Source organism: Bison bison, unplaced genomic scaffold (assembly GCF_000754665.1).
Source record: "Bison bison bison isolate TAMUID 2011002044 unplaced genomic scaffold, Bison_UMD1.0 scf7180017864224, whole genome shotgun sequence".
Lineage (NCBI taxonomy): Eukaryota > Metazoa > Chordata > Mammalia > Artiodactyla > Bovidae > Bison > Bison bison.
This window is the reverse complement of record NW_011494796.1, coordinates 3,969,046-3,992,550: the sequence shown is the minus strand read 5'-3', so window position 1 is coordinate 3,992,550 and position 23,505 is coordinate 3,969,046. Positions and strand designations below refer to the sequence as shown.

The window sequence follows — 23,505 nt, the reverse complement described above, 5'->3', positions numbered from 1 at the left end:
ATAACCACTCTTAAAGGGGATGATATCCTGCTGCTTGTGGTTTTATTTTGTTTTTGGATTCATACAGAACAGTGTGGACTCTTGGGGGCCCTCAAGACATGAGATCAAAACTAATTTCATAACAGTACTAAGATATTATTGGCCTCTTTGACTGCACTGATGTGTAAGAGCGGTGGTGGCTGAAACAGCAGGCACCTGAGCGTTCATGAAGGCAGTGGCCCCAGAGGCTGCTAGCAGTCGTGTTCTTCACCACAGGCAGCCTGAGGAGAGTGTTCCAGATCCATTTAGGAATGTCTTTGATTTAATTTTAATAAATCTTATCCATTTGAGGATGTACCTTTTTTAATATTCTATGGGATGGAAATTGAAAGTGTTCTTACTCTGTAACAAAGTGGGATTGAATTAAGGGAAAGTACATCTGTGATTTGTTTGATCTGAACCAGCAACTTTTTTTTGATGGAATACCGTATTTACCTAAAATATGAGATGGACAGCCAAGCTGGTTAGGCTTTGGTATTTGGTAGACGTTTTCTTGAAAATGAATAAAGTTCACTTGTCACCTTAAGGAGAACAACTGAAAGTATTTATGATGAGCAACAAATTTTGAGCTTTCAAGTGAAAGTTAGAATTTTGAAAAGCTTTTATTTGCCACTAGGACACTGACAGTTTACCAATATGTACAAACTTTTCAAAATCAGTAGAGCTTATTAACAAAAGTCATTTTTTGCTATCATGCAGTGAATTGGGTCACCATTGGAAAGATCTGCATAACTCAGATAATCAGTGTTTTCCAAACGACTAGTGCATGGTGTTACACAATCATGCATTGGGTAAAAGATCCCTTCAAAGGGCGAAACAGACCAGTGGATTTTAATATGAAAGGGTATAAAAAAGTTCACTGGTTTGGTGTCAGATTCCATTTTGCATCTAACCTTCAAAAAAACACATCTTGTTGAGTTTTGGTGTAGTATCAAAGAACCATGATTTATCTGTAAAGGCCATTAAGTATTCCTTCCTTTTCCTACTACCAGTGTGTCTGGATTTTCTTCATTTACTTCAATCAAGACAGCATATTATTTACAACAGATGGTTTGCAGAAGCTGGTCTCTGATTCCAGCTGTCTTCTCTGAAGCCCTACCTAAGAGATAATTTGCAAAGATGTAAAACAGCACCACTCTTTTCATGAAATCTTTCTTGTTTTGGAAAGCAGCTTTTTTTTTTTTTTCCATAAAAATTTATTTCAACAGATAATGAATTTTATCACTCTTATTTTAAGAAATCAGTATTTTAAAAATTTCTAGATTTGGTAAATACAGATAGATACAACACACGTAATGGAGAAGGAAATGGCAACCAACTCCAGAGTTCTTGCCTGGTGGGCGACAGCCCATGGAGTTGCAAAGAGCCAGACACAACTTAGCAGTTCAACAACAACACACATAAATGAAAATTCTTTGAGGTCATCCAACTTTAAGAGTGCACAGAGGTCCTCAAACTAAAAAAGTTGAGATCTAGCAACGTTCAATTTCTATACATTCAAAATTTTAAGGACACCCTGGTAACCTAGTGTTTCAGGATTTAATGATCTTCTAGCATATTTCCAGTTGCAGTTACAATCTGTGAATAAGATGGAATGTTTTAAATTACTGCTTGGTTGATGCCAGCATACTTATTAGTTAGGATCTATAGAGAGAGATCAGTGATCATTCCATCAGATGCTCTGGGGGTAAAACAGGTTCATTATTTGTCAGTTTAAAAGACTAGTACCCTGAATTGTAGATAGCAGTTTCAGTGATTCACCATGCACAGAAGCATATCAAAGGTGCCAAGGAGTCCTTGAGTAAGTTAACCACTTAACTGGTTTTTAAACACCTTGTTTACCTATCTATTTTACATAGCATGGCAGGTTCTTGCATAAATTATTCTTAAGGCAGAGAATATGCCAGTTGGATTTGTGTTTAATATTCAGAAGAGTCAAAGGTAATGTAATGATCTGTGTTTCTAGTAATTGCTGTTCCAGTACTTGAAGCAGCCACTCAATATGCTTTAGTGGTTTGTAAAAGGTAGTGCTGGGTTGTATTTTGATTTGTATGTTTTAAAGAATTAATAAAAGGAATTATTTATTTAAATTTTAAATAATTTTAATGTATTTGATAATTTAAGTACTTCATAATTTTAAAATATTTTTATTTAAATAAGAATACTTTAATGATTACACTGATCGGAAGGAATTTGAAAAATAAAGGGCTCATGTTTCTGAGAGAAAAACAATTAGGTAAATGGGAATGAGTTGGATAAATTGTTTTGCAATGACAATGTCAAGTACTTCTTTAAGTAATTTGAATTTACTTTTTAAAGGAATTCTAAGAAAGTGAAATTTAGGCCGTGACTTTCTCAGCTAAGTCCAGTACAGCAACAGGTGTGTAAGCAGGCTCTCATGACAGCTCCTCTGCACCGGGGGCCCTTACTCCTGTGTTCCTTTCAGATGCTTCTGTTACCAATTTCTTTGACTTTTTTTGTTGTTGTTTTTTTAGTACGACTTACCAAAATAGTGATAACTTAGTATAGCTCTTTGGAGAAATAATTTATGTAACACATTTTAACTAAGATTATTTTTGATTATTGATTTTTCTTCTAATTGGGGATTTTGCTGCACTTCTGCATTGTAGTCTTCCTAGGTTATTTCAGTTCAGTTCAGTCGCTCAGTCGTGTCCGACTCTTTGCGACCCCATGTATCGCAGCACGCCAGGCCTCCCTGTCTGTCACCAACTCCCGGAGTTCACTCAGACTCACGTCCATCGAGTCAGTAGTGCCATCCAGCTATCTCATCCTCTGTCATCCCCTTCTCCTCCTGCCCCCAATCCCTCCCAGCATCAGAGTCTTTTCCAACAAGTCAGCTCTTTGCATGAGGTGGCCAAAGTACTGGAGTTTCAGCTTTAGCATCATTCCTTCCAAAGAAATCCCAGGGCTGATCTCCTTCAGAATGGACTGGTTGGATCTCCTTGAAGTCTTCTCCAACACCACAGTTCCAAAGCATCAATTCTTCGGCGCTCAGCCTTCTTCACAGTCCAACTCTCGCATCCATACATGACCACTGGAAAAACCATAGCCTTGACTAGACGGACCTTTGTTGGCAAAGTTATTTAGTCTCAATTATTAAAATTACTTTTAGAAATAAATAGTACACTGCATTTATAATGGGCTAACCTTTATACTTAGCACTTTTCATCTTGGGTCAACATCTGCAGTGGTCTCCCAGTACCTCCGTTTTATCTGTTTCCCTTTTAAGATCCTACCATGAGCATGTTTTATTCTTTTGCTCTTGTCCCTGAACCCCCATCACAGGGCTTAGTATGAAATGTGTTAAAATCTTATTTTATAGGACAAAGGTAGTTGCTAGCTCACCTCAAAATAAGAATCATGGTATTGAAAAGTAAAAGGCTACGTTGATTTGACTCTTGGATGCAATCCAGAATTACACAGCATCAGCTTGGATGATGTGGTGCACAGTTCTAAGTCAGATTACACTACGTTTTAAGGTTCTTTGATATAGAAAGTATGACCTTATTCTGTACCATTTCTGTCATATTTGTATTACTGTCTGTTTCTTGTGTAGCCTTCTAAGGATTTCTGTTATTTGTTACAAAGCAATATGTGCTTTTCTTTGGCTTAAGGCACATGCAGAGGTGGTCATGTCAAAAGGAGATATTTAATGCTTTAGGGTGTTTAATTTTTGAAATTATGCCACAGCCCTGGTTTTGTCATTTGTTCTAGACGAGACCCTTCAAAAGCTGATTTCCTATTTTATACCAGCCCAATTATTACTAATGATGGGCTTCTTTACCAAGTGGAAAGACTAAACCCTTTGAAGTGTTATGTAATCCCATTGTAATTCATTAGTATGAATAACAGTTTGTAGTGTCTCTGCATCCCCCATAGCATTTATAGTTCCTTAAATTATACTTTTTGTGTCTGTGTGTGTGAGATGTCTCCCCCAGGTCCACCCTGTTGTAGTGTGTGTGTGTGTGTGAGAGAGATGTCTCCCCCAGGTCCACCCTATTGTATGTGTGTGTGTGTGTGTGTGTGTGTGTGTGTGAGTGTGAGAGACAGATGTCTCCCCCAGGTCCACCCTCTTGTAATGTGTGTGTGTGTGTGTGAGAGATGTCTCCCCCAGGTCCACCCTCTTGTAATGTGTTTGTGTGTGTGTGTGAGAGATGTCTCCCCCAGGTCCACCCTCTTGTAATGTGTTTGTATTTGTGTGTGAGAGATGTCTCCCCCAGGTCCACCCTCTTGTAGTGTGTATGTGTGTGTGTGTGTGTGTGTATGTGTGAGATATCTCCCCCAGGTCCACCCTGTTGTAATCCCATGAACACGGCAGCTGCTATTTAACAGCACAGGAGTGAGGCACCTAGTAACCAGTGTGTCATGTACTGATTTTTGTTGTTGTCCCCTTTATTCTCTTTCTCTGCCTTCTTTTCCTCTGTCTCCTTCTTTCCTTTGCCCCTTTAATCTTTGGGACAGTGCATTCTTAAGTACACAGTAGGTGCTCAGTAAGTACTTCTGAGTGATGTGTTGCCAAGAAAGTACAGGCACACCTTGGAGATGTTGCCGGTTCTGTTCCAGGCCACTGCAGTACAGGGAGTCAGGCAAATTGTTTGGTTTCCCAGCTCATAGAAGAGTTATGTTTACACTATATTGTAGTGTACCCAGTGTGCAATAGCATTTTGTCTTAAAAAAAAAAAAAAAGTAATGATAACGTGCTCACCTTAACTTAAAAAGTACTTTATTACTAGAAGATGCCAATCATTATCTGAGCCTTTAGCCAGTGGTAGTAACTTCAAAAAAAAAGATTACTAATCACAGATAACATGATAATAAAATAATAATCAAGAGATAATAGTACAATAATACTGAAAATATTTGAAATACTGTAAGGATTACCAAAATGTGATGCAAAAACATGAAGTCAGCAAATGCTGTTGGAAAAATGGCATTGATAGACTTGCTCAACTTAGAGTTGCCACAAGCCTTCAGTTTGTAAAAATGCAGTATCTACAAAGTGCAATAAAATGAGGTATGCCTGTACTTCTTTCTTCAGTCACAATCTTCTATTCCTAGAATGATTTTCCTGGGATAAAATGGCTCCTTAAATAGTCTTGGAAATGGCAGTCATTACAGTGAGTAGTCTTTATTACTTGCTATCATGTAGCCTGCTTTTCATCCAGTGCTACTGCCTGCCAAGGTGAGGAAATAGCTGTGTATTTGTGGACACCCCGCACTTCATCACTGCACAGCTTCTTCTACAAGGTTCCCCCATCTCTGCCTAATCCAAGTCATGTAGTGATTTCCAGAATATAGTTTCCATCAGTTTGCCCAGAACTGGCATCATGCTGCTTTACTATTAAACTGTCAACTCATTTTCTTACCATCTTAGCAGCAGGAAAACAGAGCTCCTTCCAAGAAGGAGCCGTCTACTTTTTTGAGAAGGAGAAGCAAAACTATATCCTTCCAGTATTTAAAATTACTGTTTTAACATATACCAAATACTCTATAACTCTTACTATATGCCTGGTCCTGTTGTAAGCACTTTACCAAAACTAATTCTTATGCTTATAAGGCCTATTGTGTAGGTCATCCTCAGTTCGTAGATGTGGAAACCAAAGCAGAAGGCTAAGTAACTCACCCAAGAGCTACTGGGTCTAACAGTTGATGGTTTAACTGTGGCTTTTCCCATTCAAGGTATTTCTGCAGACAAGAGTTACATATGGTCAAGAAATCTTCAAAAGATTAGATTCCCCCCAAATATTGAGACTGCTATAACACACTGCTTAAGAAGAAGAGAATTGAGTAGCAAATTGAGTAAAGCTTTCTGATATTTAGGCATAGGAAGCACATTTTCCCCTGGAAAGGCTCACGCACCGGTAGCTCCTGCAGATGGTGGCTTTTCTGTAGCTGCGTCCCTTGAATTCAGCTTGCTGGCTCATCTTGGCCCTCTTGCAATTTATCACAGCCAATGAGGAGAGCTAGTGGCACTTGTAATATTAGGCCTGGGAAATTTTCTTACCTAGATTGTTAGGGCATTTCCAGTTTTCCCCTTACCCCAGGTGACATGTTGCCAAACTATATCTTCCCTTTCCTCCAGCTTCTAGTAACATTTTTAAAACTTTTAGCCCTTACCATCAGCCTCGTCAAAGCTCTTCCCCCTGCTGGGTCCCAATAACAAAGCTACTTAATTTATATATATATTTTAAATGGTAACACCCTACTTCCACATTCCAGAATCTCAGTTATCTAATGCTGCAAAATTGAGTGACTTAAAATGATAATAGTTGATTATTTTATTTCTCTGCACCAAGCATTGTCATCTTGCTGGGGCCACTCCACTTGACTGGGGCCTTTCCACCTTCAAAATGTCTCACTCTGATGGCTGGCTAGTTGTGCAGGCAGTTGGCTGGGAGTTCAGCCTGGACTATTGGGTGGTGACCTCAGCTCCTTTTTGTAGACTTAATGGCCTGGTGGTAGTTGTGTGCCAAGAGTGAATGTCTCAAGAGCCAGTTGGGAGCTCTGATTTATGAGTTTCACCATAGTCAGGAGCCCACCCAGTTTCTAGGAGAGGGAGCCCAGATACCATCTCTTAACACTGGTGTATCCAGTCACGTTGTTAAAGAAGAGCATGAGGTCTTTGGAGATACTGTCGTCATCTTTGGAGAGTGTAATCTTCCACAAAAGAAGACCTTTTGTCTCCATTTTTCCTACCTTAGCTAAGCAAATTCCAATAATATAATAATATAATTTTTCCACATTGTTAGATGATATGTTTTCATTTAAGTATACATGTATATTTATATATGTCAATTTATCTCATCTGTTTCGCCTTGAATACATTGTGGTGGTTCTTTTCATTAATATTGTACTTCAAAAGACCTGCCATCTTTTAGGAAAATCAAATTCTTTAAAAAAAGATTCAAATATGATTCATACTCTGGTTTGCATTTGTAGATCAAATGGTTTAAGCATTTGTTGAAAAATGACTGATAATTTATTCTCTTCCTAAAGGTAGCCCGTGAATGGTGATGAAAAATATTTCAAAACAGATTAAGAAATGATTTGCTGTTGACATGGGTGTGTTTTGCAGTGAGTTAGTTGACTGTTTTATACTCTTAGGAAAAGCCTATTAAGTATTCATTTGTCCAGCTAGTATTTGTTGAGTATTGATTGTGTCAGGCGTTGGCAGCCAGAAATCATCTTAACCTCATGGAACATGTAAGGAAGAAGATGGGCATTAATGGGTAATCACCGAATAAATGTGAAATCATAGCCACGTTCAGCACTCCAGAGAAACGGAACTCAGAAAATATCTGATAGGGAACCTGACCTCGTCTGCTCTAATGAAGTGGCCTTTTTAGCAGAGATCTGGATGGTGAGGAGGATATAGCCTCACCAAGAGAGTCACGAGTGCGCACAGCAGCCTGGCACAGATCCTCAGGCAGACATCCATGGAGATACATGTGGCTGGCTTACAGCCGTTCTTAGGAAAGCAGTAGCTTCAGCTGTGATTCTGTTAAGAGACCATGTATTTAGTGCCTCTTGGAAAGCGCATGATCATACAGGCCCTACAGTGCAGAAGTCTGAGTTTTAAGGACCCTTTTTCAGTTATAATTTTGAATGATGGTGATCCCTGTAAACAGGTACAATCCAAGTAATAAGTACTAAGTATAGCAGTAGTCCTCCACGTATGGCCTGGGGACTCCTGGAATTAACCAGACCCTTTCAGGATATCGAGATCAAAATGATTTTCCTTGTGATACTAAGACATTATTTGTGTTTTCCACATTCCTTCCTTTATGAGAGTAAGTGAACTTCCCCAGAGACTGGATGATGTGGTTTCATCACAGCAGATTGGATATGAGAGCGTACATGAGACTTCAGCTACCATCCATTCATCCAGACCTTTACAAACTTCCAGAAATGGAAAGAATGCCATTCTTCTCATTTATTTTTGAAAATATTGTTACTTTCATAACAATGTTATTTATGTTAACATGTAATAGGCTTATCTTTATTATTTGTAAATGAATTAATATGTATTTCTGAACTTTCTGTTTTAACTTCTTACATGGTAATTAAAGTGTAAAGAGGTTTTGAGACCAAAAAGTTTGAGAACTGCTGAAGTATGGCATTGTTCTTGACTTTAAGCATGTTATTTAATGTTGGAGATGCAAGCAGTCTGTAAAACGGGGGTGATGATCAAAGTACTTCCCTTGTAAAAGGATAAAAACAAGTTAGTGTATGTCAGGAGCCTATGAGACTACATGGCACAGAGTACACATTGAACCATGTTGATTTGTATCATTATTGCCATTGAATATGAAAGTAGACATTTATGTGAATCCGAACACTGAGGCTCTGTGGCAAAGAATTTTTGCTCGTTTGTGGTCATCTTTATTGTTTTGGTGAAACACAGTATTCAAAGATGAAAGAAATTGCAATGTGTTATTTTTTTTTTTCTTTTTTGAGTTCAGTCATAGCATAGGTTTATATTGGCAGATGGTCAGGATGGCTTGTTTGAAGACATGGAAATTCAGGATAGCTTGCTGTGCCTCTTCTACCTCCCTGCCCTCCCTCCCAGTCTGCTCCCTTTTCCCCACAGCAGGGTTCTGCTTCTGCTGTGTCTGGAATCATGGGGAACAGAGGGGCACACCTCATCTGAGAGAGCTCCCTGGGGTTGGGTTCCGTGCCCTGGACAGGGAGCTGATAGGAGGAACTCAGTTCCCTCACTTTTCAGGTGGAGACACTGAGGCCCAGAAGAGGGATTTGCTCACACAGGTTCAACCCGCATATTAGAGGCCTACCTGGGACAAGAACTGACATTCCGATTTGTAATGGTAAGAATACCAGGCTGAGAATCAGAAGAACTGTTTAAGTCTGAGTCTCAAACACTTCAGTTGGTCGTCTGATGTTGAGCAGTTGACTAAAATCACTGATCCTTAGTGTCCCTATTTGTAAAATGGAAGTGAAACTACCCACCATCCAGGGCTGTGAAAAGGATCAGTGAGATGCCATGTAATGGAACCCAGGACGCATCCTCCTAGCTCGTCTCTCTGCTCCTTTGCATGTAAAGTCCGCAGAGAGGTACTTCCCAGTGAAATAAAATACTCCTCTCAGAACCTTAAAGCCCTCCTTAAATGTTATGTTTTGCAGCTTTGTAACATTTTCTTTTTTCTGTCTTTTTAGGACAGCCCAGAAACTTGCAGGACCTGTGCCGAATTAAAATTCGACAGTGTATAGGCCTTCAAAACCTAAAACTACTTGATGAACTACCAATTGCCAAGGTCATGAAAGACTACTTAAAACACAAATTTGATGATATCTGATACACAGAGAACTGTGAGCAAGATTAGGAGTTATATTCCAGATACTTAAAAGGCTTTTTGCCTTGCACAAAGTATATCCTATGCAATTTCTGATTTGCTGTGAAGTCAGAAAGCAGGTATACACTTACAGGTTTTTTTTTGTTTGTTTGGTTGGTTTTCATTGTAGGGGAGAGATTTTTTTATACACACACACACACACAGACACACACACACCACATGCTTGAAGGTCTTAATTTGGTTTCTTGGTCCAAGTTTAAGAGGTCCAAGCTTTCTATACAATATTGCATTTAAAACAGTTGTTTTTCCAAAATGACACAAGCAGGTTTGGAGTGGAGAATTGACCCTTTCCAAATTTACAGTTTCATTGGCGTGCACAATATTATAAACCAGCAGAGCACTTGTTACAGTTTGGAGGCACAGTTTCACCCAGGGCATCCAGGGTTCTACTGGAAAATGCCCTAAGAAATTTTTTAAGTAATGCTGTCACCTCATTCATTTTAATGAGTACAAATTGGCTGTTTCAAACTGTTCTTTTTCTAATTAACGTAGCTTTGGATGACTTAAACCCAGTCCCTCTGCTTTTTGTTGGTGTGCTCGTTTCTAACTTACTTTTTTAACAGCTGTAGTACACTACCTGGAGACGTTGAGTCTCAACTTCTGTCTCTAGTTGAATTGTGCTTTTAAAACAATTAATGGGAAAGAAAATAACTTTATAAAGCCCGTGTATTCTGTTTTTAAAATAGTGCCTCCAGTGCAATACTCTTTCTGGTGTATTTTATCCATTATTTCACTTGATGTTCCTCATTCCACAGCTGGCTTTGACATGCCTGTGAGAACAGGAACTGCCACTTTAATTTTAATTGCAGAACATAGAGTCAGTTGCAATTTCCATTTTAAGCTTTGTCTTTTACTTCAGTTTAAGCAGAAAATTTCATGTCCTGGTGGTAGAGTATTCCTTAAAAATAGCCAAAATACTGTTAAATCATTTGGCTTTAATGGATAAATAATTTGGGATGGTTTCATGGTGTTTATTTCTTCCCAGTTGAAATAAAATGTCTAAAGGGTAAAATTTATAATGGGTGCACATTTGTAAGTCTGGTTAATTTCTAATATGCTAATTAAGCATTTCCTATCTATTTTAAAGTTATACACAGAGACGCTCTTCAGAACAGTTATTTTCTGGGTTGATCGGCATATGTTTGCAGTATAAACATAAATATGATAAAGTGTCAGTAAGAGTGGTTCCAGAGGTATTAGGAATCTGTGGTGATGCCCTTGGAAATGAGCCCTGTGCTTGATGTGACATTGTATTAGTTCCAGAAGAAGCTTTAAAACTATCCCAGTATTGTTCTTAGTGCTTTGGGAAATTTCAGAATATTTACACACCAGTAATAAATTTATTATCAGAAGTTTACAAAATAAAGGGCTTCTCTTGTCTGAGTTTCTAGTTTTAAGTCATCAAGTATAAAGTTATTTCACCTGAAAAGTATAACTAAGTAGAATTAGGAATCTCCTCTGGCTTTATCCTTTTTCAGAGCCGACAGTGATATTTCCTCAAGCACAAAATTTATTCTCTTGGATGTGGAGTAGCTCTGGCATCAGATGCCTGCTCTGCTGGGCCTGGGCTGGGAGCAGGTTTCTGAACAGTGGGGAGCTTCGGGGAGAGGGTGATGTGAGGGATCACGGATGGGGTACGTAGCCTCTTCCGCAGGGAACCACTCAGAGTGTGGCCAGTTTTGCAACCATCCAAAAACTGTAACTGGGATGTGATAGATAGAAATGGGTGTTCTGACTTTTTTTCCATAAAAATATCTCCAAAAAGTCATCTTCTGAGAGAACGTCCTTGTGAAGCTAGGAGCTGAGCTGTGTCCTCTGGAAACCGATAACCAGGTCAGAGCTAAGACACACTTTTGGCATCGGGGACCTGGCATGGCCGGAAGTGGATGGCGTTGCTGCTCCCTGAACCCGGGCCAGGGAGGCAAGGACATGGGAAGGCAGGCAGAATCCTGTACTTTGAGCAGTGATGTTACTGTTATGTTCGCACAGGGCTCATCTCCTCATGTGTCTATTAATTTATTCAGTTAGTTTAAAATGATTTTCTTTCCCCAGCCATTCAGAGATCTCCAAAACTAAGTTCACCACTGAGTTAGAGTCAGGAAATTCCAAGTAAAAAGATCAGATGAAGGTAAATTCTTTGTTCTATATTGCTGCTTAGACTTCAGGAAAAAAAAAAAAATTATGAGAGTTCTTCCTGGAATCAGAATTTCTATTTAATGAAGAAGTGTATAATTCCATTATTTGTTTGAGGTTTGATTTTTCTGGAAACTTGAAAAGAATGTTTTATTTTTGTTGTTACTAGAATCCCAATCACATATCATCTTTAACAATAACTAAAATGTCTCAAAGTCGGTAACTGGTGGAATACAGGGATGAATGTGCAGGTCTGCTCTCCAGTTTGATTGGCAGAGAAGCACTCTGTAGTAACATGAGAACAAATGTTTTCAGAAAATCAACTGGTTTTTCCAGAATCTTGACTGAAATGTTCAGAATAGTATCAAATTTGTCACTGATCCTTCTATGTTCCTTTTGAAATTTATTATTTAAGCCTGTTACTAAACCTTTATAAAAATATATTTGGCAAGTACACCAAAGACACCAGCTCATAAAAGATTATGATCATTAATGAACTGCAAACCTCATCTTTTGCAAACGGAAGATTTTTTTTGTGTGTGTAAATATTTGTGTTTATAAATGTACAGCAGAGTAAGGGTGTTTTTTAGATTATTTAATTTCCATATTTCTAAACTATTTACTACAGAATAATCCACACTTGTTAGTTTGGAGGACTTGACAATTTTGTTTTTTTAATTCATTATCAGTCATGCTTGGAGCAGCATTTCCGCTAGAGAATTCAGTGTTCTGGCAGTAGCAAGAGTACACATCTGGAGCGTGAGGGAGTCTAGCTTGATTTGTCAGATACACACCCTACGAGACGAGAATGTGTAGTTTAATTACCACAGTGGACCATACAAAAACTGAGGTTCTAACTTTGGTGCAGAATTGCTCATCAGCCCAGAGTGTCATTGGGATGAGGCCCTTGGCCCACAGATTAGCTCTCATGTAACTCCTAGTGTGTTATATCATAATGTATTTTGTTCTTCCTTTGTAATGTAAGTTTTGCTTTGGGTCAGTTTGAATTAAAAAAAAAAAAAACACTTAAATCTGGTTTAAAACATAATGGAACTGTGTTTTATTTCTAGTCTGCCTTAACTTTTTAACACTTCCAGCTATTTGGTCAAAAGAAAGTGAACTCTGTCTTTTATTCCTCAGCATTTTAGATAATTAAGAATTGGGTAAGAATGTAATACAGGAAACAGCACTGTTTCAGATCGTTTAAGAATCCCCCCACCCCTGCCCTGCCTTTTAACACATTCTTCAAATACCCTCCAACAAACGACTGTCTATCCCTTCTGCGTGTTGATCCGGCACTGGGCCTTTTGGGGCCAGATTCACCTCTGCCTCTTCTGACTGAGGACAGAGTTTGGACCACAGCATCTCTAAGCACAGAACAGTATATTCAGTTAAACAATGAATTTGAAGTAGTTTATTAGCTTGCAAGAGATATGACCAAACGACTTTGATTTCATACTTCCTCTGTATCCCGTCGCACAGCTTGACTTAGGAGAGGCCTCAGACTAATGCGTGACGGTGGGCTAAGAAGGGAGGGCAGACGACCTAGCACCTCGTGCAGCACGCAGTGTCTTCAGCCATGGCCTTGTTACAGACTTGCCCAGGATTTGGCACAAATGGAAGCCAAGAATGGGACGTTTGAAACTATTCCTAATGATCAGCAGGGGAGTTCAGATGTGAAAAATAGCTGTGTTGCTTGGAAATCTTGAGGTCATTCCTTTTCCAATATGATGTAAGTAGTGTATTGTTTTTTCAGCTGAAAGACAATTTACAAAAATAGCTTACTAGCTATTGATAAAACAGATTATCTAGTTGATATAAAAAAAAATTTCCATGTCCCATGTAGTTGGGTTTCAAAGATAAAAGAAAGTGGACTTGTATCACTTTGTATTTATGTAACAATGTGGCTTTGTGTTCTCATGACACATCTTACAAATTTTGATGCTAGAATTTATATTAGCTTCAATACCAGTAAAGATTTTAAATATCCACTGCCAGATACTGTTATTTAGGTTAATGTAGACTCCTGAGATACAAAGATAGTTTATCTTTATTTTATCATTATTTTGTCATTACCTGTAAGGTTTATAGTAAGGTCTCTTAATTCTTAGATAAAAAGCAAAAAGGTCAACCAGCATATGGCTCTGCTGATATATAGTGATCAAAGTCTTAAATTTCTCTAAGAGCATGGTACATTTTGTAGATATTTATCTTCCAGAAAAACTGATGTTTGAGTGACAGTTAAAATGCTCAATCCCACTTGATAAGACTGAAGTCCTGTGAGAGATCGTCATCGTGTGAATAAAACCCAGAAGTGGCGGTGGTGTTGCAGTGCGTGAAGCCCTCCTGTGAGTGCCTTCCACCAAGGGCTGCTGCTTCCATTTCTTACTCGCCTGTGCCCAGAGTATCTTGAGCTGCGTTTCAGTTGTGCATCCACGGGCTAAGTGCTTTATCAATTCTGAAGGTCCATAAACCATTAGAAGTAAAGGATCAGATTAAAGCAAAATATTTCTCCTCTGTTGCAGATGCGGCCTCAAAAACAATCATGTAATCATGTGTAGTCATTATATTTTATATTAAATCTTGGTTTGTTCCAGCATCTTAAAAATCACACTCGGAACCTTTTTTTATGTTTCCTTGTAATTAGGAAATTGTTTTAAATGCATAAAAGTAATTTATGTTACATTATGTAGTCATTAAGTGACTCACTTGCTGTGAAATAGTGTTTTATGAATCAGAAGTGAGATGGCTGCATTTGGACAAGGGGATCAGTTGAAGCTGAGCAGCTCAGTTATGTGATGAGTAGACTGACGCTTTGTGACCGACACAGAGGGAATCCAGCTGCAGATACTTCCTATTTTATCTGGCAAACAGACTCAGATTTTTCTTGCTTCTCAGTCTTGAACTAATGCTGCTTTTCTTCCTCTGATAGTTCTGGGTCAGGTCACCACTCAATTTTCTTTTTCTTTACTGAAAAAAAAAAACAAAACACTTGTGGGGTGGACTTACTGTACATGACCATTTTATATTTCTCTAGAGGTTTTCTAAGTTTTCCTCTCTTGCTTCTGTCCCCTTAACCCTTTAGTGAAGCACACACGTGCACAAGGCATGGCCTCACCCCATTGCATTTTTTAAGTTTTTGAGTTCTCTCCTTACATGGATGGGAATGCAGTTTAATATCATTAGGAAATATAGTGCAATACCGTTTAAGAAGACTAATAAGTCTGGGCTACATCCGTTTTCCATCTTGGGTAGCACCAGAGAGAACAAATTGCATTTCTTCCTTGTTTATTACCGATGTTCTTTTTTTTTTACCACCGATGTTCTGAAGAAGTCATTGTCTTTAAGTCCGTTGCTCGGCGACCTCCTTAAGGACAGATCCTGGGCCTCATTTGCCTGGATCTCACACAGTATTTTCTGGAAGAGCCATAGGTACATGTGGCAGTTGGTCATCAGCCAGTTACTTTATTTCCTCCAGCCTCCAAGGAGCCCAGGGCCCTGTGGACGGCAGCATCAGCGTTTCTCGGCTCCAGATCTCGGGCACCTCCTGCCAGGACTGTGTTTTCCTTCCTCTCCTGCGCCCCCACCTTTCAGCCCTCTCCTCCCCTCCCCTCCCCTCGGTGACGTGGTCCCTGAGCCGTGGACCCCCGTGATCGTGACATGCGGGCACCAGGGTGGCAGACTTCCAAACAAGCCCCGTACTCTGGTCATGAGACATTCTTCCCGCCGGGAGTCCCCCCTCCCGGGGCCCCCACAGTGTGCTGAGCCACTGAAGGCTCCCCTGCCTCCCCTTGCAAGTCCAGCGCGCTGAGGTGTCTCCACGGGTCACGGCTGCACCCCCTCGTGTCCCCGGGCAGCCCTGTGGGGACTGAGGTGCAGCTCCCGGCCCGTCACCCCGGGTGTGCCCTCGCCCTCTCCCATGGGCGGCGTGGATGCCCTCCCTGTCTGGGGAGCGGAGGAGCCCTGCTGGCTACGGCGGCTCACCGTTGGTCCTTTCTGCTGTGCTTGCCTGGTGCTCTCACGTAGTGGGCGCTCAGTCAGTATTCTTCACGTGAGTTAATCCAGTCCAAACCCTTTTTTTTACAGGCAGGGGAGCCCTTCTCTTACGGGTGGAGAACTGAGGTGGCTGGGAGCTGTGGCCCTGCCCCAGTGGCGGGCGGTGAAGGCTAGGCTCCAGCTCCCCAGCCCCGGGGTCCTCGCGATCCTGGCCTGCCGGCGGCTCAGCCCTCACTCACGTCAGGTGTTTCTGTGGAACGGAACTCGGTCACTTGTTAACAGCAGTGATGGAATTAGATACGTTTTGGCGAGAGTTGGCAGGGCTCATGACTTTATACCTTCTGGATTTAAAGCCCATGCATCCACAAGACTTAATTTCCTACAAAACACTTGCTGAGAGTTCCATCTTGGGCTTCACTATGCCTTTTTGAATAATCTTGACTGTAAGGAATTAGGTTTGCGGGGCACCCTTAGGAACAGCATTGCCAGCCTCTGCTTCTGCTTCATTCTGTGTTTACAAGGCAGGTTGAGTAACTGCGTGGATGAGGCTGCACAGAGATGCCAGAGGTGTTTATACTCAGCTTGTTTGTTTGTTTCAGTTTTCATTACAGGCAGCTAAGAGATTGATCCACCACCATCTTTTCATCATATATTATGATCCCTCACATTCACAGTGTATTTTTCTGTTGAGAGAGGAGTAGAGAGAGGAACTTGGGCGTTTTGACTTAGAATTAAGTGGAACTGAAGTAAATAATATCCTTGTGTTACATAGCAGTTGTTGTGTACACTTCAAAATAGGTGTTTCTTACCTAGAGGCCTCAGCTGAAATTCCTGTAAGAAGCTGATTGATCAATTTATCTGTCAGATAATGATCTCCAGCAAATAGAAAGTAAGACTTGTTTGTTTAGATGTGGTGAGCTAAGTGGAGCTGCCGACGGAGGACGTCATTTGTTAGTTTACCCTGACTTATCAGTCCTTGAGGCTGAGGTAACTGATTCAAATATACTATCCATAGAACATTCTGAGGTCTTATGGTTAAACATTACAGTGGCTACATCAGTATCAAGGTAGTCATTTCTCTTCCAGCTTCCTGTTGAACCCAGGCAAAGTCACCATACATCCCCACCCCTGGCAGGGGTTTCTAGAGCGTGAGGTGGAGGGGGTTAGGGCCTCCACCCTCGGATGTGATACCAGTGATGGAGACATGCAAGTCCCTTGCCTCCTGCCTCTCTGTGTGGGTAGAGCGGGCCCCTCGGGAGGAATGTACCAGGTCCATGGCCACAGTCTGATGACAGACAAGGTGCGCCAGGAGCCTGATTCTGAGCCAGGCGGAACTGGTAGCAGCCTTGCCTTGGGCCCTTTAAAAACTACGGGACACTGCCTTGCCTGAGCCTGCACAGCTTTGCTACCGTGTCCTAACCCAGCGTGGCCTAGGAAGCAGCAACTTTGCTGGAGCCTGTTCAGAACATTTGTCTTTTGTCCTGATTCCTGTTAAGTCCGTCCTTAGGTATATCTGCTCCATAACATGTAAATAACAGGTGTGTGATGCCATCTAGCCCAGAGAGATGTGTGTGTGGCTTAGAAAGAATGCCTGAGATTGGCAGTATGAGGTTCTGATGAAAGAAATGTGTTAGAGAGGAGAGTATGGCTCTTTCTTCCCTAGGGAGGAGTATGGGCCTGTGGCCCCTCTGCAGAGAGGTCAGCTGTAGCAGGGCTTCTGTGTTGAGGGCCACCTGTGGACTTAAAATAACTTGGGCTGGTCACATCCGGAGGGGATGGGAAGCTAAGGAGGTGATGGAGGGGGCTGATACCAGGTGTGAGTACCTGGAAGCTGGTAGTCCTGTGGTTGGTGGGAGCAGAGGAGGGGTTCCACCCTGCTGGGCACTCAGCCTATCCTAAGCTGGTGTCCCTTGGGGCGGCTTCTCCAAGACATTCCTGTCCCAGCTGTGAGGATGCCCTTCCCTTCCAGTCCTAGTTGAAGGGGTCACCCTGCAGTTCTTTCTAGGGGAGAACATAGTCTGCGTGTCCATCTGCCACACCAGAAGCATCTGGAAGGCAGGGATCTGGCCTTGCCTTAGGCTTTGTGGCCCAGCAGGACCAAGACCTGTGAGGAGGCAGGCAGTGGTTCCCAGATGTTTGGGGAGTAAGGAGGCAGGTAGATAGCCCCTTCACAGCCCTGGGGCCAGGTAAGAAAGCTGGAAGGGAACCGACGCTCGACTTGTTGCATGGGCTCTGCTGCTCTGCACTTACTCTCGCTCAGTTCTCACCTCCCCTCTGCTCTGTGGGTGTCTTAGTCGTTTTCACAGTGAGGAGGCTGACCTGGAGTCCTCCCACTCCGGTCTTCCCCCCAGCTCTGCTGGGCCCAGGTTTTCATGTCTCCTCACTACAGGAGCTTCCCTGAGCCTCCCAACAGGAGGCTCCCCTTCCCCAGACTCCCTGCCTCTCTCATCACAGCTACCAGCTGCTGTTTTTCCTCTGTGCCTCTGCTCCTCAAGTTCTTCATGCAGAACTAGGAAACCCCCTTCAGGGTGTGCAGATGTGTGTGTGCATACACGACTTTTCTGGGGAGGAGGGTCTGGGCCGGCGTGTCCTCAGAAGGATATGTAGCTCCCTAGTGTCAGAACCAGCACACAGGCTGACCCCTGGAGCAGTTCTGAGCATCTGTCTACCTGCCAGCCCAGTGCCAAGGGCAGCTCACCCACCACCTTGGGGTCCTGCCCGAGGGCCACACTGAGGTCAGTGACAAGCATAGTGCAGACCTCCTGCCTCCAGGGTGCAGAGTCCCTCTCGGGCCCTGACAGCTAGGGCTTGGGGGCTGCTCCCTGGGCGCCCTTCTCCCCCACGTTGTCATTTCCTTGCTTAACTGTTTCCATATCGGTCCTGGACCAGGGTTTGCCTGCAGTGAGAAGGAGGGGCAGAGAGACCTGTGAAGCTGGAGGGGACCTGGAGGTCCCATGCCACAGACCCGGGAGGAGAGGCTGCCAGCCTTGTCTGCGGCCTGGCAGCAGGGGTGTGGGCTGGGCCAGCCTCCGGTCGCCACGCCCTCAGTCCTCTGCCGGCTCCCATGTTGTCTTAGGGCTGGGGTGGGAACAGGAGCAACCTGGAGGGTCCTGGGGTGAGCCTTGATGTTACTCATCTGCCTGAGGCCACCCAGAGGGTCCCTGTTGCCAGCATGGGCCCTGCAGGGGCCCACGGCAAGCAGGACCAGGGGATGGCAACTCGGTTCCCACTCTTGAGCAGGTTGAGTCCCCGAAGTATGTAACCCCTTGTTCTTGACACTTCCGTGCATTAAGATAAAAGGGCAAGTACACAGGCTCCAGTATGGAACATCTAAACCATATATTATTCTGTAGAAGCACTTACGCATAAAGCCTATAATTAACTGCCTAGTTTCATGGAAATGCTTGATGTTTAGGAAGTTATTAGCAGGTTCCAGAAAAAAAAAAAGAAAACTGATCTGACCTGAGGTTAACTAATACCATTACTACCTTCTTCATCTAAAATTTTTATAAATTAAAATGTTCTTCAATCACCTGTTTCAGTGGATTCAATGGACAGAAATAAAATGCCTGGTTAGTAGAAGCTCATCATTACATGATAGATAAGTTGAGCTGTTCCACCAGTCAGACTGGACCCTGGTAATGGTAATAAAGCTCCTGAGAGCAATTCTTTGGTCTTCCTGACGCAGCCGAACTCCAGCCTAGTGCTGCTGGGAGGTTCCTGACACAACCTTCACAGACTCCACCCTCGTGTTCTTTACTGAGATGTTTACAAAGTCAGGTGAAGTTTGGAAATGATCAGTGGAGGACTGCTTCCCCATTCAACACATATTTTTGGATCATCTGAAAGGGGCCAGCATCATGCCAGCACCAGAGCCAGCCAGCATGGGAGCCCAGATGATGAGGAGTGTGCCTGGGAGCAGAAGTGGGGCTGCGGTGGGAAGCCCAGGTGTGTGGAGACTGGGTAGGGCTGTGCGTGACTGAGGACCTCCACGTTCTAAATTCAAAATGTGTACAATTCCCGGGGTGTGGAATTCTGGTGCGCCACTGTGTGCATTACTGGGTGTGGGGCTCAAACTTGAGTGGGCATCAGAATTCCCTGGAGGACTAGTTAAAATATTGCCGAGCCTTCCACAGTTTCTGATGCCTTAGGGCTGGGATGGAGCCTGAGAATCTGCGATTCTAATACAGATAATGTACATACTGCTGGTTTGGAGACTCCCTTAGAATCAGTGCATTTGAGTATTAAATCTAAGCTCTTCCATGGCAAATAGGAGAGAATGAGAAAAATCCAACAGTTAATATGAGATGTTACAGAAACCGCCTACCTACTTGTCCATGGTTGTGTGTATAGAAGTTCTAGTGATTCTTAGAAGCCACATGTGAAATGAGTCCCCTTGTTTTATAGGCTTCAGCAGTACGTGGACTGAGAACTTCCAGATGTACAAGCTGGGTTTAGAAAAGGCAGAGAAACCAGAGATCAAACTGTCAACCTCCACTGGATCATGGAGAAAGCAAGGGAATTCTGCTTCATTGACTCCACTAAAGCCTTTGACTATGTGGATCACAACAAACTGTGGGAAATTAAAGAGATGGGAATTCCAGACCATCTGACCTGCCTCTTGAGAAACCTGTAGCAGGTCAAGAAGCTACAGTTAGAACCAGACATGGAACAACTGACTGGCTCAAAACTGGGAAAAGAGAACAATAAGACTGGATATTGTCACCCTGCTTATTTAACTTATATGCAGAGTACATCATGCTAAAGGCTAGACTGGATGATTCACAAGCTGGAATCAAGATTGCCGGGAGAAATAGCAACAACCTCAGATAGGCAGAGGATACCACTTTAATGGCAGAAAGTGGAGAGGAACTAAAGAGCCTCTTGATGAGGGTGAAGAGAGTGAAAAAGCTGGCTTAAAACTCAAAACCTAAGGTCATGGCGTCTGGTCCCATCACTTCACGGGAAGTAGATGGGGAAACAGTGGAGACAGTGAGAGACTTTATTTTCTTGGCTCCAGAATCACGCAGATAGTGACCACAGCCATGAAATTAAAAGATGCGTGCTCCTTGGTAGGAAAGCTATGACCAACCTAGACAGCATATTAAGAGGCAGAGATATCACTCTGCCAACAAAGGTTTGTCTAGTCAAAGCTATGGTTTTTCCAGTAGTCATGTATGGATGTAAGAATGTTGGACTATAAAGAGGGCTGAGCACCAAAGAACTGATGCTTTCAAACTGGTGTTGGAGAAGACTCTTGAGAGTCCCTTGGACTGCAAGGAGATCAAACCAGTCAATCCTAAAGGAAATCAACCCTGAATATTCATTGGAAGGACTGATGCTGAAGCTGAAGCTCCAATACTTTGGCTACTTGATGTGAAGAGCTGAATCATTGGAAAAGACCCTGATGCTGGAAAGATTGAAGGCAGGAGGAGAAGGGGGCAGCAGAGGATGAGATAACATTATTGACTCAATGGATGAACAAAATGCTTAAAGAGATGGGAGTACCAGACCACCTTACCTGTCTCCTAAGAAACCTGTATGTGGGTCAAGAAGCAACAATTAAAACTGGACATGGAACAACAATGGACAATGAACATGAATTTGAGCAAACTCTGGGAGATAGTGGAGGACAGAGGAGCCTGGTGTGCTACAGTCCATGGGGTCAGAAAGAGTCAGACATAACTTAGCGACTGAACAACAAGCAAGTTTATGGGTAGCCTTGAATAGCTCTCTATGTGTTATGTGATCAAAGATTACAAATCTTTCCTACCACATGACAAGCTGACTGTATGTCTAGGCCTTTATGTCTCTAATTATCTTTTGCAACTGCCTAATTTAAGTTGGGCACAGACAAAACCAGTAGCCTGTAGTTCTATTATCCTGCTGTTATTATTCTTCAACCTAGTTTAGCAGCTTGTAGATAATATGTCTGCCAAACATTAATCATGACAGCCCTGGCCTGCTCGGGGGTGGGGGACACTGACTCTGGCTGCTCCAGCCAGCATGTGCCTCGGCACTGCCTACAAGGCAGGCGGCCAACGGTGCGTCCCACAGATGTGAGGAGGACAAGCAGCATTTTCCGAAGTGCTGATGGCAGGTGGTCAGGCTGGGTGCAGCCTGAGGTCCCAGGGTGGCCTGAGGGAAACCCAGCACCCGTGAACCCTTACCCAGCCCGTGGATGCAGCCTGGGCTTCTTGGGGCTAAGCTGTCATTCCCTACTTTAAAAAAGGAAATCAAACGAATCAGCTAGGAGATGAGTGTAGGTTTGCACCCATTGCGGCTGCTCCCGGCCCAGGAGCTACTCTGAGAGCCACCAACATGGAGTCATCCTGGGATGTCCTCTGCCCGCTAAAAAGAAGAATCAGTTACGTTTAAAAAAAAAAAAAAAGTTTTAACGAGGTGTAATTATTATAGAAAACTTGCACATTTTATTGTTTACAACATGATAGGTTTGATTGTTATCACTGGAAAGTGGGAAAACAGAGAACTTGAAGAAAAGGAAATGTCCCAAGTGCCTCCTACAGACAGGTAAGGAGCGGCCCAGGTTACAGTCCTGAGGAGAGGACGGCCGTCGTGGGGAGAGACAGGTTGGAACCGACGAGGCAAGGACAGTGCAGAGTGGCGTCCCAGTGAGGACCTCCCCGAGGGGATCTCAGCCCACTCCACGCTCCGAACCCTGGCTGGGCAGGTCTTGGAATGGTGACTGCAGGCAGCCTGTGCCCTGCCAGCCACATGGACTTCTAAGGAGGGTACAGTGGCTGAGGCAGAGTTAGAGGGCCAGATCCTTTACCAGGTGAAGAGGCTTCATGAAATATGTAGGGCCTTTGAATTCTTGGAAGGATTTTACCAGTCCTATTCTCCAACCCCTGTATCTCCCAATATGTCTAATCTAGTCTTTTCCTCAGAGAAGGCAATGGCACCCCACTCCAGTACTCTTGCCTGGAAAATCCCATGGACAGAGGAGCCTGGTGGGCTGCAGTCCATGGGGTTGCTAGGAGTCGGACACGACTGAGCGACTTCACTTTCACTTTTCACTTTCATGCATTGGAGAAGGAAATGGCAACCCACTCCAGTGTTCTTGCCTGGAGAATCCCAGGGATGGGGGAGCCTGGTGGGCTGCCGTCTCTGGGGTCACACAGAGTCGGACATGACTGAAGCAACTTAGCAGCAGCAGCAGCAGCAGCAGCAGTCTTTTCCTAAAGGATGATGCAGGGGAATCCCCAGCCTGGTGGTCCAGAGTCACAAAGACCCTGGCCTGCTGTGATATTGGTTTTATGTACTTGGGATCTGGCTTGGGGAGAGGCCACATGAATATGACAAAAATCTAGATGTCTAGGTCATGAGTTCATGGGTGTTTGTGCTATTATTCTCTGAGCTTTCATTTAACATTTTACCAAATAATCAAAAAGAAAAGTCATTTTCTTGCCCCCTTGATGGTAGATTCTTTGCAGACTGGGTCTGTTTTGTCCTCAGTTTTTGGATTCCCACACAGAGACTGGCTCGTTGCTAACGACCACTTGTTAGGTAGAAGTTTGGTCCATTGAGTTGAGGAAAGTGCCTCCTAAAATTCTTCAGTTGTTAGTGTGGAGAGGCGTCTCTCTTGACACACAGTCACTTGGACCTGGTGCCTCCTACCGCTGCAGTCAGCCCTCTGGTGATCGAAGCGGGAGGGGTCAGGAAGCTGCCTTCCCAATGTTTAAAGCTCTGGGGAGAAGAGGGAAATGCAAGTGACCAGTGCAGTGAGAAAGCAGGGAGGCCACAAGAAAGCCCCAGACAGAGCTCTGGGGAGGAGCACTGCTGGTTTCAGCTCCCGAGATGCTGCTGCCCTTTCTTTCTGATTAGCTTGCCGGAGACAGAAAAGGTCTGTGACTTGGGCGTCACACGGCCCAGGTTTAACTGGCTTTGCTGGTAACTGGTTGTATGACGCTGGGCAAGTTGTTTG

The 23,505-nt window shown here is 43.1% G+C and overlaps 1 protein-coding gene across 2 annotated transcripts in view; it reads left to right on the top strand.

The window, feature by feature from the left end:
* ASB7 (ankyrin repeat and SOCS box containing 7) overlaps window positions 1-17,811 on the top strand; it is a 60,626-nt gene extending 42,815 nt beyond the window's left edge. For both annotated transcript variants that reach the window (XM_010845814.1, XM_010845813.1), the window contains one exon: window positions 9,235-17,811. In XM_010845814.1, the coding sequence (XP_010844116.1) occupies window positions 9,235-9,374 (140 nt within the window). In that variant the 3' untranslated portion in view covers window positions 9,375-17,811. The remainder of the gene's footprint in view (window positions 1-9,234) is intronic.
* The last annotated feature ends 5,694 nt before the right edge of the window (window positions 17,812-23,505 follow it).